The following is a 20,964-nucleotide window of genomic DNA, read 5'->3' on the forward strand; positions in this document are numbered from 1 at the left end:
ACTTGGATATCTTGGAACGTTACTGGTGTTACATGGTATTTACATTGCAGACCAGTTTGCGTGAAGTGATCTACCATGAGGATCTTTCTTTCTAGGTGCCACTTAATGTGATCATATTTGTCCATCGCTATTTTGATAGCATTACATGATGAGAAAACTTATCCTTCAAAATGACTATGGAATTTAACTAATGTGATATAAATAACTAAAAACATATAACTGGGTACTTTCATAGTATTTTAATTAAGAATATTAAGATATCGGTTTATGAATTGCTCATAATATCATTAAAAGTTCATCTACTCATAATGTCTAGAAATTGTTTGATTGATACTGTAACCTTAATACTCAGAGGGCATCCCTAACTGGAAAAGGACATGCCAATGTCGGATTTAAGATCAGGCAAAAGAGGTTATTTTTTAAAATCAAACTTTAAATGGCTAATTAAAATGAAAACCATTTCTTTGAAACTTAATCCCTTATTAGTCAACTTTTCTCTATCACTTTGCAATTTTTTAAATCCATTTTGAACTTACTTGGCAATTTTGCTTTAGTTAAAAAAGTGTATTCTATAATATTTTGATCATATTAGGTGATGAGATCATGCTGTTATCAAACAATGTATTTTTCATGCTTCCCCTTATACAAGTGGGTAGGACTTTGGCAATTCGATAATAGTATCCAAATGATTACCATAACCACATTAGGGAGTGCCGACTGTAAAGCAAATAGCCCTGAAGTGTATAATAAAATTACTGCATAATAAAATTACTAAATTGTTCTTTACATTGTGCTTCCATGCTTGTTTGCATTATTTTGTTGAATTTTTTTCAGATTATGTGTAACTAATTTAAGTTCAGAACTTGAAGGATGTCCAAATATCAACTCTGCTGTGCAGAAAATAAAGGAAAGATGTTTTGAACTTATGGTGAGTCTTCATTTAGTTTAAATTATGCTACTTCTTATAAAATGAAATTTTATTTAAATATGTTTTTCATGAAACAACTCATCCAATTAAAAAGTAACAGCAAAGAATTTTGAAAAAATGTTAATCACCAGTTGTTTCATGATTGAATTTAACCATTTGTAAATTTAATGAATAGCATAAAATAACTTTTTAAAAAATTAGTGCATTGCTGTAAGTAAATAATTGATTCATATTAAATTAACACCTAAATGGGGAAAGAATGACATTTCAAGTAAAACAAAATGTAAGAAAACTACATTCTTTGGCATAGATTGGATCTTAGCCAAAGCGTTTTCAGTGTTTCAATTTTATTGCCCTTTTCAGCTGCAGCTAAATGAAAAACATCCAGAGAAATGTCACATTCGAAGCTCTGTGCATATTCTAGCTGCTACCACACATGCTGCTTTTTCATTTATTTTCAGACTAGAATTAAATGCAAAATTAGAATTACACAAAGCAACGTTTTCGTCTAAAAATTTTCACTATGCTCATTTACCTCTTCTTTATCTTCATCCTTCCTTTGTGTGTGCTGAATAAAATGCATTTCACAGTTTGATTCAGTATTTTCTTCATGTTATTCATGTATAGGAATAGCTATTTCTGACTTCTTTTTAATGCTTATGCTTTATCTCTTATGCATTTTACTTATTCTCATAGCCAAGCATTGTCATGCATACAGCTTGTTAGACACAATCTGGTTTCTGTTGCTGTATGAAATGTTTAAAAGCTCCAAAATTCAGAAGTAAGAAAATACTCATAGGAAAATAAAACACTTAAGTGTAAGGTAAAAGTTATCAAAATCTTCTTTAGCTTTTTTCGTTACAGTATGTGAAATTAAATATGAATGTTCCAGGGAAAAACTAATTCTGAATACATATTTGCTTGGACTAGTGATTTTTATTATTGAACATAAAAAGGTGTTTCCCCCCCCCCATTTAGTACATGAGGACAGTATAACCATTTTAAAAGACCACAGTATCAAGGGACAGTGTATTCCAGGGGTGGCCAAACTTCTTGATGGTAGGAACCACATGGTAGTTTTAATAAAAGTTCACAAGCCGCAGCTGGATTTTCCAAGAATCACAAATCCATATTTATACTGTTTCGAAAATATTAGATTTTGAACAGAAAGAAATTTTAAGTAAATTAATGAAAAATTTAATTTTTTATGGAATTAATATTGTTACATATGAATTAATGAACTTTATTTCTCTTGTTCTGCATTCAGAAAATTTCAATTTGAAGCTATTTTAGGATGCATGAGCTTTCTTTCAGGGAGAAAAACAAAGCTTTTTCTGTTTTCCTTTATCCTCCTCCATTTATAACTGTCTGGTTTTATTAGAAGTAAACTGAAATTGGAAGATTAAGTACATGTCTTTATGAATATAATAATGTAAAAAATGTTTTAATTAGAGTGCAGTATAAATTACTATTTTTTAAAAACCGCTTGAAGGTTTTTCTTTATTTTTAACTCATGCGCATTATTTTAGAGAGAACAAGGACATTTTAGTGGACAGCATACATTGTGTAAAACTATTGTTCGAGAAAAAAAAATTATTTTACAATAAGCTGCCAGTTTTCATTAGGCTTCGGCATAAAGATTGATAATTTTGTTTTCTCATGCAAATAACAAAAGCATAATGAGATCAAATCTTAACTTTAAATATTTGAATCAATTCATTAGATGCCGCTAAAATTATAAATTACAGTTGGTTATACTTAAGGTTGGGTGGTCCGAATAGTTAGATCTCGTAATATGTATTTTTAAGTTTTAAACCTGGAATGTTGAGAGTTTTTTTATCATTCGAATCAATATTATTTTTAAACTTTTAATATTAAAATATTCTATACATATTATAATGCTGTTTAAGAAAATTAAGATGCATTATCAGCATATCGTAATGCCAATGTTTGTAGGTAGTTTAAAAGACGTAGGTACTAGTGATGCAATCAAACTGAACTTGCATCATTACTGTCAGTTTCTTTAATCGAAATGCTTAGAGTTACTGAAAGGCAGAAGAGATGGGATGATAAATCACATAAAGGAAAATTGATTCTCATATTCCTGTGAAAGTTTCTTACAGAAGATATGTTTCAAATAGATATCTGAACCAAAATGCAGTGGTACCTCCATATTCTATCACTTTGAAATACACCTAACGTGGTATATATTTTGCTTGAAAACAGGAATTTTTTATAATACGGTATTTCTCTGGAAAACGACTCAAGTTTGATGGGTCATAACACCATTTTCGAGACAATGTTAAGATTGTCCATAAGCATCAATACACTTGTTACTACTATTCAGCAAATAATCTGTGCACTTTGAATTTTCAATTTTTTTTATTATTATTCTTTTGTTAATTCATTAATCATGAGTTTTAGAAAAGTTATTGAAAAGAGTCAAGCAGTGACGAAAATGGTTAGAATCATCATGGAGGCCAAAAAAAAAAAAAAGATTGTTTAAAAGTAAGAACATGTGTAGTCTGGACTTGGCTATAGCGCACCCGCATGGGAATACAATGGTGCCTATGATTTTGAAAAACAAACACGTAATTAAAATGGCCAAAGCTGACAAAGGGTTGATATGGATTACCAAAGATTAGAGATGTTAGAGCTTATTGAAAATTGCTTTTCATCTTAATAGTAATAAAAGATTTATGTAAAATATGCAGTGCTTCATTTATGTACAGTTTATATTTTACCCACAGTATATGTATTTTAGTCTTCAACAGTATTATAATAATAACAATACTACTTTTTATAAAAACAGTTAAACCCTTTACTCTTTATTGGAAATGTTCGTTTGGTATGCATACAGAAATCTAGAATGGATGACATATACCAAAGTATTATGAATCGCGAACAGTTTTCTATGTATTGTGGAAGAATTAATGTAAAGAACTGTTCCTATCTCTGTTGTATGTCGAATGCCGATGTTACTAACATTATTTTGGAATTCATTCCGTTTCAAAGCCTACAGTGAAATTGACTTGCTGCACTACAGTTAATAATCCCAAGAAACTCGTAAGTGGGCCTAAGCAAGGTGAAGGACATCTAGTTTGATTAAGTATCTAGCAGTTGACTAATGTTATATGATAGTTGATGAATGAAGAATTTCGATGCTTGCATATAATATCTGCATATTTTTCTGCATTTCTATATTGTTTTCTCTTCTTATGCGGCATTCATACGCTTTGTATTTTTTTTATATAAACCTGGTTGATTGTTGACCAGATCTGTGTTCCAGATTTGATGGCAGTGACATCAAATCTAATAATCAATTTTGATGAATTTGCTTGAATTCCCATAATAATCCCTTAATGGCAGATAAATTGCACACATTTGTGTTATCTGAAACTGAAGGTTGGAGGCAATCCATTTGAGTTCTCTGGAAAACAGTATTTGGAAGTGTCAGTTGCTTGAAATAGCATCTGTAGTGTATTGAGGTTCTATGACTTTAGAAAACAAAAAATCATACTCCTAAATTGAATGTTCACAGGTTAAACTTTAACAGAATTTCACAGTACATTGCGTGAAATATGCGCTGATTAGATAATGGATCATAATGCAGCCCTCCACTGGGTTAATATCTTTCATGAATGATAATATGACCTACAATATAACCAGAGACTACAGAGATAAAAAATATCAATAAATTAAATTAGTACCGACACCGGAGCCAGGACAACCAGTGCAACTGCACTTAGCGGGGAAATTAAGGGGCCAAAAATTTGAGATATACCGAACAGCAAAATGTCTAACAGCGGCCATAAATTTGTACAATATTAGTGTGGGAGGTTAGAAAGATTGAAGTTCCTCCAAGTGAAATGTGAGAAAATATCACATGGTAAACCAATTTCATCAACTTAGTACGTGCTCTACTTTGGCAAATTTGTTTTGCGGAAAATTTTTGCATCTGGTTGATCCCTCATGTGCTTGATGCAACGTTATTAAAATGAAGAATTGATGATAAAGGTGAAGGATTTCCACCTTGAATAATGGCAGAACATGAATTATAAATTTTGGCTAGCATTGAAATCGTTTCCAATCCAGAAGAGAAATCCATTCTGCATGCGACAACAAAAATTTCAAGATGCTTAAACCACTGGTGAAATAAATGCTTATCTAATATTTCTGTCAAAATTCAAGTACTTTGACGTAAACTTTGTAGAAAAGTGAAGTTTGCCTCAAGATGGTCAGTAATTGCTTAATGCAATGTTCTTGAAACAAGGAATTGATAATGAAAATGGAAGATTTCTATCTGGAGTAATGGCAATTGAGAAAATGCGACTTACGAATCTTTGACCAAAATTGGAATGGTTGTCAATTCAGTGCCGAAGTCCCTTCTCTCCTTCATCTTAAAATTTTAACATGCTTAATCATTAGCAAAGTAAGTAATTATCTATGCCTATTACCAAAGAATTATTATGAAAGATACAAGTATAATGTGGAAGATGTGTAACTGCTGCATATTACTAAGAATGGTTGCAAAAATCATATAAAGTTGAACTGACTTGCTTAGGGAATGAGAATTAGTTTTGAATGGCAACCAAAGTCATTCAAAGGCTGAATAAAAGTAGAATTTACTAAGTCATAGAATCACGGCTGTGGTTCTAAAACAAGGGAAGGAATTTAACCAGAACCTGTGTCAAATAAAATTAAATTGAGGCCAAAAAAAATTTACAAAGAACTACTTTTAAAATTACGTTCGTATCTGCAATTTATCCCATCCCGATGGCTATTATTTGCTCTGTTATAAAAAAAAACCTGATCGTGACAGAGTTAGCAGAAATATAATTATTTGCAATTTTATATGTTACTCTGACGATATGCTCCCGGTAAACAGTTTAAAGTTGATTAATTTATGAAATTATTACATATATATTATTATTTAAGAAACTAAATTAAGGGTTCATAAAGAAAATGTCTCATTGCATAATTTCTATTTCAAAATGCAATTGCATTTTGAATTAAACTATTGTTTGCAATAAATAAATCACATTTGAAAAGCCAAATCAGACAAGTGGCTGACAAGCTGCAGTTTGCCATGCCTGGTATATTCTGAAACTGCCAGAAAATATGCTAACTTCTGGGTCAGGATAAAATTTGTTATGTGGTTGCCTTAAAAAAGTATTACAGTGAAATGATCTTTCTTAGAAATTTTTAAGTTCTGACGCTAAGAAATAATCACAGGTTTACATTTATTGAATTAGGAATTCATAAAAGATTGTTATATGTCTTGCAAATCTTGATTTATACAAATATGAAAAGTGTGATGGGACTGATGGTTACAGGTTTAAAGGGTGGGAACGAGTTGCAAAAATATCAATTTTTGTAAAGCAGCGAGTGGTTGCATATGAAATGTGAATGTAGAGATGCAGCAAACTTGAAGAACATGGAAAATGAAATATTGCTTAAACACAGATATTTACAAAAATAATGTTTCATTTTTAAAAGAATTTTTCGTATGAATAACCAATAACTGCAGTATATGCATCACAACAATGGCAGATTTTGTTTATGAGATGCACATTAAATGTCTTGAAGACTATTTTTGCCAGAAATGGCATTACTGCTGCAGAAGTACATAACAAGCCAGGCATCATCCAAAGGTATAGCTATCACTTCATCATCACTGTGATGCATGTATTGTACTTGATGGTTGTTTATTTTGAAATATTCTTCTAAATATAAAACATTTTTTGTAATTATCTGTGATAAAGTTGTGACCATCAGCTCTCTTTGCAAAGTATAAAATATGCAAACCGAGCTCCTTCTTTCAGAAAGGGCAGCCTATGCTGTCTTAGATGATAGGTGACTTTGGCCATTCGAATGAGTAACATGATGGCCATTAACACATTCAATAGTTCCATAGTCCCCTTTGGATTCCTGGGCTCTGTGCGCCCAGGAATGAGTACCCTGCCTTGCGAGTTCAGTGTAGGGGGTTTAAAAGAAACTTCGTTTTAAAGTTTGTACTTTCAGAGTGAGGCTTCTGATGTGCAAACCGAGTTTGTTTTTCTTCCTCTTTTGGGGAGCTTGTTGATAACATCCGACTCTCCTGCCTAATACAGAAGCAGTTCAAGGGTTATGTACCATATTTCCATAAGTAATAGCAGGAGATTTTAATAAAATTTGATTGATTATCTAGACCTATGCCCAGCAAGTGAAGCCCAAAAAATCCATGTTTGTTTGGATTAAAATGTTATTTTTTTCTTCCCCTTCTCCCATTGCAGAAGAAAGAAGGAAGAATTGCATTCTGTTGAATGTTAGCCAAGCTAGTAATCTAAATTGCTCTGTTCGCTAATTTTCTGCTTTGAACAGCTTATTACAGTCAAAAGTCTTTAATCCGGACTCATCGGGACTTCGGTGATTCCGGATTATCGATTTTTCGGGATTATAGATCATCGGTTTAAATCTGGTAAGATGGCATGCAGAAATTATAAGATTAAAAATATGAAACCGTTATTTATGAAATAAAGAGCAATTATAATCTAAAGGGTATCAAAATTTACAAAAAAAAAAAAAAAAGCTTAATATTTATTTGTTTACTTTATTAAACATTTCTTTCAATGTGCGCATGCGTAAGGCATACATTATGCGTAGTCGAAATTAGAAAATTGCAACCAGAAAACTATTCGATGTGTATTCGTGATATTTATAATGACGAAGAATTTGATTTAAATCATATCAAAGATGGAGTACATTGAGATGAAATACTACATTTAGTAACGAATTATAAGCTGAATTAAATAAAAACATCTGCCCTGAAGATAAGGATAGTGCTGACAGATCAACTTCCAGTTCATTGTGCGCCCCCCCCCCCCATGTAGAGCAGCGTGAAATTGATAAACAGATTTCGGAGTGGTTAGAGAAACAAAGGATATGCCTTTATCCATTTTTTGCAGCAATTCCACTTTTTGTTTGATGCACATCGAAACATGCTTTCACTTTGTAGATCCTTTGGCAGCTCCAGAATCGGAAATTCTTTTTGACATAATTGAAAGTTCAAGCTTACTTTTATAAAATTGCTCTAACAGTCTGCAAAAAATAATAAGCCGGATCCAATTCAAAGATTAAGGAACAACGCAATCTGCAACATTAACTGAAATAGAAAATTAGATAATTTTAGCTTAACTTATACCGTCTGTTGTACATTAAACACGCATGCGTAAACGTATTATGCGCATGCACAGAAAGTTTGTAGCTTTGAGGTCCGGATTAAAGACTTTTGACTGTACTGCATTTTATCTATTATTATTCATCTCAATCAAAATTATGCAAGATAAACGAATATGTGAAAACCATACATCTATCATACAGCCTATGGGTAACAGAAATTTCCACGTGCTGAAATGCAGATATAAAGCAGTCTTTTTAAACTCATACAAGAATTCTTGAGATATTTTAATATGAGGCCTGGTGCTATGTGGAGCATTTACAAGATTATGAGAGGACATGTTTGCAAATTTTTTTTATAATTCTTGGTGTAATTTATAGGCAGCTACTGAATTTCATGATGATCAACCTTTTAAATTAATTTTGAGGTACAGATTTACAGGTTTTTGTGTATCTCTAGTAAAAATCAAAAATTTGCATTTAATAGAATATGTGAAGAAATGCTAAGTTGAGATGATGTAGCTATTCTTATTGCAATGACAATTCTCCAGTCATCAATCGATTAATGGAATGAGGAAATCCATAGTGTGGTTTTAAATCTAAGAAATATCTCCAATTTGACTTCAAGTAGCATTTTAATGGAATTGTTGTTTTCTGACACAAACGTTTCTTTGTGCAAAATACCTTTTTCTTGAAGAAATAGAGCAGCAGGTTGTTTATGTCTTGGCAAATTCCTAACTTGAACTATCCATTTGAATTTCAGAGAAAGAAAACTGATTAGATGAAAAGTATGATTGCATCAGGGAAAAAGGTCACACCAAACTTGTGAGACCTTACAGTTAGGAAGTCTGTCAAAAATAAAAGGCACCAAGTGGTATTGTTTTTATGGAAAAGGACTGTATAAATGTTTTGATTAATGGAATATGTGAGGAAATGCTAAATGAAAATGAAATAACTAAAACCTTTATTGATATGACAATGCCATGGCTGCTTCTCCTGCTTTTACCTCGAATCGCCCAGTTTTAAATTTTTAGCCTTTTCTCTAAAGAAAATGTTTCCCAGCAATAAATGAAGTTTATTGAATTAATGAAACAAATTGTGAATATTTCATTCCTCCACCCCTAATGATTTTCATCTTCACTTGTTTCCTCACTCATTTTTCTTACTAAATTTGATTTAATCTGAATTGTCTTGATGTACTTGTGGGCATTTATAGAATTTTTTGGAAGGTTTAACCAATGTTTAATCAATTACTCTTTGTTTTTAATTTTGTTTTACATCAATAAATGTAACCTTTCTAAGGGTATCCACTCAATAATATGTGTGTTAATTATAAATTTTATTTCCATCTGTTTCAGTGAGTGAAAGCTGCTGTTGACACAAGATTTAATCAATATAGAAGTGTAAGAAAATTACAAAATGAAGTTAGCCTAAGAACATAAAATTAAATTTTTTATGTAATGAAATATTGGCTCCGTATTTTTTTAATTAGATACACCTTACGTTGTGGTATAAATTTTAGAGACAAAAAATATAGATGAATGATAGTCTTGCAGTAATTCTGTGAAAGAGAATCTTCCCCTTACTGTAGAATTTCCTTGTATGACATTAATTGTAGCTGTAACTATATTGTAAATGTATCAGTATCTAGGCAAGTGCTCTATTTCCCCCCCCCTTTTCTTTTTTCTGGTTGGCTATGTATCATGGCATGTGTAACTAAATAAATATTGTTTGGTGAAAAAGGTTCATAAGGATAAATTGGATAAGCAGTCTATCCATTCTCAACACCTTGAAATAGTACCACCATTTGCAGTTGCCCAAACATATTGTTAGTGGTAAATTACCTGTTTTTCATGCATATCAGTGCCGGTGCAGTTGATGTAGGCATAAAGTAAAATCACTCTGTCTAACATGGCTATAATAAGTAGCAGCTGTTATGCAGTGTATGTGTATACTGTACTTGCTTTCCCCCCTTTTTTTACTAGTTTAATTGTCTGTAAACTGAGAGGAGAAAACTTTGGGAATAATTTAATATCTGAAATATTTGGTTACAGTAAGAACATGAAAAATTAAAAAGTATTCATAAATAAACTACTGGCAATTATTACTATATTATTTCTTTAAAAGAAACCTGCATTCCAATGTGAATTACAATATTTAATAAAGTAGCTTCATTTTTACTTCCCAGTAACTTGAATCTCAAGTCATTCAGAGTTACTAGAATTGCTGTTTGCGTTGTCTGTCTTCCTATGTGCAATTATCATCTGAACTATTGAGAATCTTGCATGCACTTGTTTTCTTTAAACTCTTCACAATTATTTCTTTATCAGTCAGATCTCGTGCACCTAAAATCCATGAAAAATTTGGCTCAGTGGATGGTCTCTGAGTTTTTCTGGTTCTAGTAAAATTTTGTGACCCTGTAATAAATCTTTTAGAGGTAGTCTTTGAATGATTTGTTTATTTAATACCTCCAAAGTTTGCAAAAATGGTGTAAGTCTTGGAATAATGACAGGAAGAGTGTTATTACTTTATCTCTCTCTCTCTCTCTCTATATATATATATGCATACACCAGCTTCCGTGATGTAGCCGTGGAAACTGTCCAAGACTTATAAACCTCGTTCACAAGAGCAGCTTCGACCGGCAAGGAAAACCGGTTCTTCCAACGTGCCCCATTCACATGGCGAACAAGCATTAATGGCTTCTCCGAATTGGAGGTAGAATTTGCTCCTACCTCTCAGGAGGAGGGCAAATGAGGATAATATTTCCCATACTACACTGCGCGATTGTGCGGTTCACTTAATTTTAGTTACTGCTCTCTGGACTGTCAGCGAAACAATCGCGTTGATAGATGTCTAGGGATGTCATAGCATCCTCCCAAAATTTAGATGGAACTGTACAAGATATGGAAATTTATAAGCAAATATGGACAAGGTTATCTGATGCTGGGTATTCCAGAAATACCATTCAAATTCAAACTAAAGTTAAGACAAGTGCATATGGGTTTCAACACGACGAGGGACTCGATACCTTTTGAATGATTTTTTTATTATTATTTAAGAATTTTCGTCTACTTTTCATGAATATTATTAAATGGACAATAATAAGACAAAATTATTTTTCTTAAATATAGCTGAAAAAATTTTTTTGTTAGTAATTATTTTTATTTAAATTTTTGAAGAAGAATTTAACAATTAAAATGTCTTTCATCTAAAATTCTCAATGTCCCCCCCTCCAGATTTTTTATTGTATTTATTATTCTTAATATCTTAAAGGAACAATTTTGCAATTAATGAATTAGTTTTTGAGGAAAAAATAAAAACACATTTTATGTAAAATATTTGAAACAAATATGATCTTAGTCACATTTTCATTTCAAATACTTTTTCTTTTCAATATTTTGCAAAACCCATCCTTGTTTCTATAAAGTATGTAATTTTAAATAAGCAGTAAAAATAATAAATAATTTAGTCCACACCTGTGTATGTTATAGGATTTTAAGTGAAAGGATTTCTCAGTTTGCATTTGCAGTTTAAGGAATATAATCTGTCTAAATAGACATTAAATCATTTCAAATTTCTTTAAACCTTTATTACTGAATTTCAGTACGCACATATATATATATATATAAATAAAACCTAGTGCTACTTATTCAATTGGTAAGTATAAATATAAATTACAAACCTTTACTTAAAACCTTATCTGGCCAAAAAGATTGCAAAAAAATCATAAAACGCAAGCAGAATTTTTCTTTACCTGTTTTTGTTTTGTAAAACATGTTCAAAACAATTTCAGTACATGAAATAATTGTTATATTGTTGCGTGCCTACGGGTTTATAAATAGATTGATAATAGTTCGTAAATGATTATCATTGCACTTAAATCCGATGATAGCTTAATTAAATTTGTTTTAGCAACAGAAACACTTCAAATTTCTGGAATTTTCCACAGAAATACTTGTACGAGTGTTTAAAATATCACTAAGTATAATCAGTAGATATGCTTCAAACTATAAGAATGTTAAACACAACGCGATAGAAAGCGCATCTTAAGAGAAAGGCTACCTCAAAAATATCTCCAATCTCACGCTGAACTAACAACTGGCAACAATAATAACTTATATAGTATAAATAATGTCATAAAAATAGCATGGTGTAATGAGATTATTACTTTGAAACCCATGTTTTGAATTGATGCCCAAGAACTAATACTTCACATTCTGCTTCATTGGATATCTTTTAAAAAGGAAAAAAAATGTTTCAATTAATTTCCTTTATCATTATTTTAAATGCCAAAAGTGTTTTATAAGCTGTGAAAATTTCGGAAGTTTGTAATCGATATATTTTAGATATGAAATTTTAAAATTAATGGGCATCAAAAAGTCTAAAAATATGAGTGATTTTCAAAAATTCTTCCAAAATATATAAAAAAATTTACACTAAAAATTTCATTTAATTTTTTTCCTCCACTGTGTCTTATTCTTCAAACAATAATATTCTGAGATTCTCAGTTTATTTGTTAATATTTACAAAAATTCTAATCCTCTAAAAATCAAAATCGGGACACCACATCCACAAGCAGTGTACACTGGTGTGCAAAAATTAAGGACGAAGTCGAAAAATTAGCATATCAGCTGAACGAAGAGGCAGAGCGGACAGAAAGACCAATCAGGAGATTAAGTAAGGTGATGTACGGTAGCACATGCGCAGATATGCAGGTAGACGTAATGGGGGAGTGTCTGAGTAGTATAAAGCATGTTGTCGGTGTAAGATCAGTATTTCTGGCAAAGAGATTGTATGCCGTATAGCAGTTAAAATCACACCGAGTTCCTGCCTCAGTGAGAAATGGCGAATAATCAATCTGTTAGACGACATCTGGATGCTTTTACCCGAGGTCGAATCATTGGGAAGTTGGAGGAAGGCCGCAGTGTGACAAGTGTGGCTGTACAGTTCGGAATTGCTCACAGCATCGTTTCACGACTTTGGAGACAATTTCAAACTACAGGAACAGCTATCCAGGGGTTTAGTGGTCGTCCACGAGGAACCACACCCGCAGATGACCGGTATATTGCCTTACAAGCCAGAAGAAACAGGCGGCAGACAGCGGGAGAAATCGCTAGACACACTACACAGGCGACTGGATGACCGATATCGCGTTTTACCATGGCCAGAAGACTGCATGGTGGTGGCCTGTTTGCACAACGCCCTGTACGGTGTGTACCTCTAACGCCTGCTCATCGGAGAAGGCGTTCTCTGTGGTGCCGGAAACACCGGAATTGGAGAGACAATGAATGGGGACGAGTACTCTTTACAGATGAGAGCAGATTCAGTCTGAGTAGCGATTCTCATCGCATACTCATCTGGAGAGAGCGGGGAAGCCGCAATCATCCCTCGAACATCATTGAAAGGGACAGGTATGGGGGTGGCGGTGTTCTCGTTTGGGGAGGCATCGTGCTTGGTAGTCGTACAGACCTTCACATCTTCGACGCAGGTTCAGTCAACGAGACCCGTTATTGTAACGAGATTCTTCTTCCATATGTGCGTCTTTTTAGAGGCGCTATGGGTCCGCAATTCCTTTTCATGGACGACAGTGCACCATGTCATCGCACAGTAGCTGCCGAACAGCTCTTAGAGAGTGAAGATATTGAATGTATGGATTGGCCGGCACGATCTCCGGATCTCAATCCCATCGAGCATGTATGGGATTTTCTAGGCAGACGCTTGGCAGCTCGTACCTTACCACCAGTAACGATTCCAGAGCTTCGATTGGCGTTGCAAGACGAATGGGCAGCAATGCCTCAACAACTCATTGATACCCTCATTCTCAGCATGGGCAGACGCTGTGAAACCTGCCTAGCAGTCAGGGGAGATCATATCCTCTATTAAAGACCGGATGTTTCTTGCTGGACACCCATCACAGGGATGTTTTGGCCTTCAGTCGCATTGCGCTCCATGCTACATTTTTCAATAAAGCTTCTTTTTATCCCTCTGATTTCTCTTTTAGTAAGTGTTGCTTACATTACTCATGTCCTTAAGTATTGGGGATCTTACGGTATTAAATGTGTTGATTTGGAAAGCTTTTGTACACAGTTATATTGAAAAAAAGTCTCGTCCTTAATTTTTGCACACCAGTGTATGTACAAAGTTTGAGTTCTATATTTTATCGGGAAGCAGTTTAAAAATCGGTGACCATCTTTTAACCATAGCAACAAGCACCAAAAGTGAGCTAAATAAAAGCTTATAAAATAATAATGATAATTAAAAAGCATATATTTTTCAGGAACCATTACGAAAGTGCCACAGTTGTGAAAGTACCGATTAGGAAATTAACAACAGTAAACAAAGTTAAAAATGTGTAAACAGTATTAGAGATCAGCCAGTTTGTTGACGTGATTGTTCACAGAGGCTTAAGTGTAAAGGGAAGGAAGACGGTGGTCTTCTGAACGGGCCCTAAACACGAAACTCTTTCATGTCTCCTTTTTCTCCTCTTGCTAATGTGAGCTGTGCAAAGGAGCATTGCATGGGAACAGGGCTGCTTATGAAGAAGAACACCTGATCAGTGGTTCCATAAAATTTTGAACTACTCTTATCATTAAATCAGACAACATTCAACTGTTCTCTTCTTGTGGAATGGTGTTTGATACACGTGGGTGCCTAGGCTGATGCCTAACCCCAAATCGAACATAGTTGAAAATTTCAATATATTTTAGAAAGTAACTTATTTGAGATATAGAATTTTTTTTTAAATTTAAATATTGAAGAGATTCATGCACAATAAATTCAAGTCTAACTTAATCAGTGTTATCAAGGTAATTTTGAATCAATAGGTCTCAAGTGGTGAACAAATACATACACACAAGATATAAAATAAACCAACTCAACCGGCATAGTGGCTAGTGTCCCTGACTGCCACGCCGAAGGGCCCGGGTTCAAATCCCGGAGAAGGCATGGATTTTGTAAATGTATAGTGGCGGCAGTCTAAATATGCGATGAGCCGACAGTCTTTTAGTGTGGTTTGTTGAAAGGGGAGAGGGGTGGAAGTCCCTCAGACCCTCCCCTCTCCCCGGGTGCTCTCCATCAAAATTTGGGGCGGGATTGAGTCAAATCGTACTGTCACCTGTAAGAAGCTCAAGGCTCTTGCCAACGACAGGCTTAATCTTGGGCTCCTTGCCACAAAAAATTTCGTGGGCTTGGGCTGACTACGTCAGACAAGTGACCATAAGTAACAACAACATGTATGCAAATTGGTGGTAAGAAAATACTGCTTGGCATTAAATGGGGTTATTCCAGACCTCATTGGGCTCAGATTCAGACCTGATAATGAAAAGTGAATTGCTATGAGAAATTTATGATGTATAACTTCATGTTCTGATTCTAGTCTTTTAGCTTTTATTGCATTTATTTTAGAGAATAAATTAAAGACACATGGAATTTCATTCTCCTTTTCAAAATATGTGCATGTGTAGCATCTAAATTTCTAATAATTTTATTTTTATTGGAATACAGCTGCAAGTTGTTAATAGATCTCTTCACGTGAAAAGGTTGAACATTCCTTTTATAGCAGGGTTCGTAGCAGTCCTTACAAGTGCTTTATAAGTCCTTATATTTGAAAATAAATTATAAAAGCCCTTATAGATGCTTACTTTTCCTCTAAAGCACTTATTTATTTTTTTTAGTGCTCCTCCCTTCCCCCCCCCCACATCAAAACGCAACTAAATAAACAATTTTTCTTTCTTTTCTGGAGCGTCAGATTTTGAATCATACTTCCAGAAATAGCTTTCTCCGCATTAACATAACCTTTGATTCGCAAGAGTAGAGACAGGTCCATGTCGTTCTATTGGTCAAAGAGTTGCGAAAGGGGTATATTTCACAGTTCCAAATCCCATGATGATATGTATGAATATTGATAATATATTTGCAGTAAATGCTGAAGTATAGCTAAACTTTAAAAATGTGTAAGTGTGTTTTTAACACAGATTGGCTTTCTAAGAAAGAATATTTTGAATGGCTTAAACAAAGCGAATATAATCGCAAGGCCATGTGTTCCTGGTGTAAAACTGAAATCAGCATAGCAAGTATGAGAGAGTCTGCTTTAAAGTGTCACATGGATCATAAGTAAACTTTTTTGTGTTAAATTAAAAGGTCTTAAAAGAAAGAAAAACTCTTTTAGAAAGAGAAGTGCTTGAAAATAAAGCAAATGAACTTGCTGAAAATGCTGAAGTTACAAAAGACTTTAATCTTTTAAATAAATCTAATGAAATGTTAAAAACTATTTTTGAAAAACAAACTCTCTAAGAGATTTGGATTCAGACATTAATGACAAGAAAGAAAAGAAAAATCATAAATAAAAGTAATATTACTAATTAATAAGCATAAATCATTAAATTAAAATTTAATTAATAAGCATGAATCTTTTTTCTTGTTTCCTTTTTTTATGTTGTAAAGTACTTTGTATGAATATAATAAATACAGTTTATTATTATTTATTTTCCTTAAATTGATATTTCATCATTAAATCTTGTAATATAGTTTAGTTTTGCATAGGGTTCTTTCCCCCCTCTCATTGTTAACTTGTTCTATAAATTGAACTGTTATTTGCAATTAAGAAATAATTGTAATTGTTTCCCATGGTTGAGTAATGCTGATTCTCTCTTTAAATACTGAATTTCTTGGATTTTGAATTATGGTTAAATCTCATTTTTATTTTAAGGTTATGCAATTGTGTATATATGTAATTAAACAGGTGCTTAATTTTTGTTTTCTTAAAATGTGCTTGCAAGTGCTTATTTTTTTAACTAAAATGTGACTACGAACCCTGTATAGCCTATTGCATTCCTGTTTTGTTTGAATGTTACACTGTTGTAGTCACAGCAAGGAAAGGTAAATTCATACTAGAAGGCTTTCTACCACCATCTTTTTCAGTTCTCACCAATGAGTAAATGATAGTTATAGTAGTAGTTTTATTCTGTCCCTCACCTGGTTATTTGTATGAGGCAGGTTTCCCTTAAGAAGCCTGGGCAGGTAGGCTGTGTGCACTATGCCATAATCAAGTTGTTAAACCAACCGTTAAAATATTCTCTGGAAAGACATTCCTAAGACTGGTAACCCTTGAGTGGCTTGCCAAAATAAATAACACAGATCCTTTTTATGATTTTCTAAATCCATTTCATCTTCTAAATGCAACAAACTTTTGTAGTGTTTTAACTTATTATCATCTTTTGTTTTGTACTGTCGTGTTACTTCTGTTCTGTATTATACTGTTATCAGTTCCTTTAATCCACAGTTTATAATTGTAAAACATAGTTGAAAGACTTTAGACTGGAAATTATACAACATGTTAGATCTTAGTTTTGAGGCAGTTAGTTCACTAACCACATTTTATCTTGCTTCTATATCTTTATCTTCCTCTTTTAATGGAGTTCAGTCTTAGGAATAGAAATTACAGCTGCAATGAATTATCAATGCTTGAATTAGTGCCAGGGAATAATATCAGCTGCTAAGATTTTCTTAACACTTATACACTAATAAATATTTGCTATTTTGTAGTATTTTAATTTGTATAAGATAACATAATCCTGACATTCAAGCAAAATACATGTAACTATCATACTAATTAAGTAATGTAATTTCATGATAGATCAGTGTCTGTAAGACGATATTGCCTGCAGTGTACTTTTTTCAGTAAACAGATGTATTACAATTTCACCTTAAATGTAGCTATGTCTTAAAAAAAAATTAATAAAATTACTTGTCCCTTTAATTTAATCTATATGAGTATATTTTAAGAAGAAAGTAAAAATAACTGTTAAGTCTCTGTAAAGATTAAATGTATCTTTTCATAGACTAAAAGCACTGAGAATTAAATAGCATAAATGAAAACTTATATGCAGAAGTTTATATTTTGTTACTAGCTTTTATAAATTAATTCATTTCATCGAAACAAATCTGCATTAACAAAGGTCGTTTAGATGCAAGATTCAGACAAGTATTTATTGAAGAATCATGATTTAACATAGAAAGCAGCATTAAAAAAAGGCTTGGTGAAAAGTCAACTCAGTTTTGATCCATGCAAATTGAGGAGTACGTATAGGTAACTAAAAAAAAAAAGTTTATTTGGTTTTCATATGTGCTCATGTAAAATGATAGAACAGTCAAACTCCACTCTAGCAAACCCTGTTTGTAATAAGCCCCCTGATTATTACAAAAATTTTGGTTCAATCCAATTTTCTGTATACTTAATATTTTTATTCATCTTAAAATGTATTAAAATTGGATGTAGTAAACTCTAGAATATCTTCAAATAAACTTCTCTCTCTCAAATTTTGCAAGAAAATTTCAAGACTTCTGCAAGTGTTAACTGAATTAAAAATAATCTGTGTTAGAATAGTTGAAAACAGTTTTATATGACTGTTCTTATCTTCACCCTACCTTTCAGTGTTCTGTACAAACTCTGTGCAGGGCAGATTAGCACCAATTTCATTGGAGAACCAGAAGGCAATAAAATGCCATGTTCTGTCTGTGAACATTGATTCAAAAAACATAAATAAGTTTTTTTTCAATTCAAGTTCCTTGATTGAGCTCTCGGACAAATCTGTCCATTACTGTTACTGTGATAGAACATTTTGCTATTCAGGGACAGTGGAAGTGGTGAAAAATTTCTTATGATCTTGTAGTTGTACTAATAATTTATCTTTTAAGGGATGGAAATTTTTTATCTCTATTAATTAGTTTTGTAAAAGGATTGAAGTTTTGTCATTTGAATGGAAGGTGTTGCATTCTTTAGATCTTTTGCAAGATTTAGGATATTCTTTAAAAGGGCTATTGCACTTTTGCTTTGTAAACATATGTATCTTGAAATGTGGAAAATAAATGCATTCTCATTGGATGTTGGGTAGGACAGATTAGTGATGAAATCATCTTCATTTTTTATTATTCCAGAAGAATAAAATATTTATATATTTTTTCCTTATTCCTTATATTTATAATATCACATACTCTTTTACCTTCCCCTCTTCATTGTATACTGAGCAAATTTTTAGAGTCTAAAATTCATCTCTATGCTGTGTAAGAAATGTACAACATTCTGCATTGAAAGTAAGGTGAATTTGAAAAATGCAGATAATAAATAATCTTGTTTGAATAATACAAAATGGACATATTGGGACCTCTAAAAAGTTCTGTAATTTTGTAATGATAAATACAAATAAAAAAGTACGAAAGTACAGAAACATGAGAAAATTTGAATCACATAAGCACCATTTTGTTCTATGGCCTTTTGTCAGCTCTCTGGCAACTAGAAAATTATTTTTTCTGAAAGTCATTAAGTTTATTTGTAAAGAGGCTATCAAAGTGCTGTTTGACAGTCTCCAAAAAAAGTGAACTCCAGGCCGTTCAGAGAATTTTATGTGACCTGAAAATCTGAGGATGCAAAGTCTGTATATCGTGAGCCAATGCAAAACATCTCAGCCATACTTATCTGCTAAAATCTATCAATCATTCTTCAAATTGTAGGGCCAAACAGTTTCATAGAGGAGGCCTCAGCGATTGGTTAGTTCTAAGCACTTTGCTTCAGTTTCTGCTTTTAAAACCTGTCATTTGGAAAAAGTATTTTTTAAGATTTATTGTATGTTATTTTTGGTGGCAACAGCTCATAGTTACCATTTCCTTATAGTCCCATCATAGATGAAGTATTACATTTTTGGAATACAGCCCCCTCTGATGTTACTAAGAGAGTTTGTTCTTGGCTTATCCCGCAATCTTTTTCTTGTAGTATTGCTGATCTAAAATAAGGAGCTTCGTTATTTGTCTTCAGCAAAGAATCGCATGCTGAACCCCGAGCAAGCAAATTCTGCTCTGTTAAAGCATACATCTTAGTAGCTTTACGTACCCAATCTTCTTCAAATGATCATGTACTGTACTTTTTGAAGTATATAGTTTGTTTGATGGTTCCTAACCATAAGATATGGATTTTCATCAACAGCTTCTTTTAATAGGTTCTTATTTACAGAGTATGGTTATCCTGACCAGGCATCATCTTTGAGGCTGAAGTTTCTGCACTGACTACCATCGAACTGATTTGAAACCACCTTCAAATTGTGTGATCATCATTAACATTTTGATCATATACAGCACAAGTTTTGTGAACAATCTGACTAGCATTCCCCTCCCTTTTTAAATAATGACAAAAATGAACTTTGTAAAAAATATGACAAAAATGAACTTCTCTATTCTTCTATATTATGTAAATAATATGACATATGTATGGCATATTATGTTAATAATATGACAAAAATGAACTTCTCTATTCTGCAGTAAAGAAATTCTGCTGCAGCACATGCTAGAATTATATGTTATGAACAGAGAAAGCCATAAACATCTGCCTTGATCAAGGTCACTGCTTGTCAGCCGTAACAAAATATATAGAAGACAAGCTTAGATTGGAGAAACCACAGAACTTCCCAAATTATACAGCAGCCAATCAATGTCTTGTGGGATACAGTTTGTACAGTGTGGAAATATCAGGAATCCGCACTGTACAAACTGTATCTGTAAACAAATAATTTCTGCTCATAGGAAAAAAAAATTGGTAGTAGGGAAGGTTTGAAAAATGCCAAGTATGAGAATGTTAAAGAATCATTGTTGAAATTGTTCATTATTCAAAGAAGCTTCAGTCTGGTATCTGGAAAATGCTAGTTATAAATATGTATTTTAGGTGAAAATTTATAATTCAAAGAAGGATGATAAACCGTTTCTTATATACTAGAAAATCTATTGTACAGAATTATTATTGTATGATGAAGCTAAAGAGCAACAAAAGAGAAATTTAGTAATTGCATGTATTAATAATTTTAAGTCCCTTAATTTTTTAAGAGATTTTTATT

At 32.7% G+C, this 20,964-nt stretch overlaps 1 protein-coding gene across 4 annotated transcripts in view; it reads left to right on the top strand.

Annotated features, from left to right (window-relative positions):
* Klp3A (kinesin-like protein 3A) overlaps nt 1–20,964 on the top strand; it is a 298,885-nt gene that overhangs the window by 82,453 nt on the left and 195,468 nt on the right. For all 4 annotated transcript variants that reach the window (XM_085808353.1, XM_085808352.1, XM_085808354.1 and 1 more), the window contains exon 10: nt 835–928. In XM_085808353.1, the coding sequence (XP_085664479.1) occupies nt 835–928 (94 nt within the window). The remainder of the gene's footprint in view (nt 1–834; nt 929–20,964) is intronic.

Source organism: Stegodyphus dumicola, chromosome X1 (assembly GCF_044657685.1).
Source record: "Stegodyphus dumicola isolate Sdum_Otavi_A_Nest chromosome X1, ASM4465768v1".
NCBI lineage: Eukaryota > Metazoa > Arthropoda > Arachnida > Araneae > Eresidae > Stegodyphus > Stegodyphus dumicola.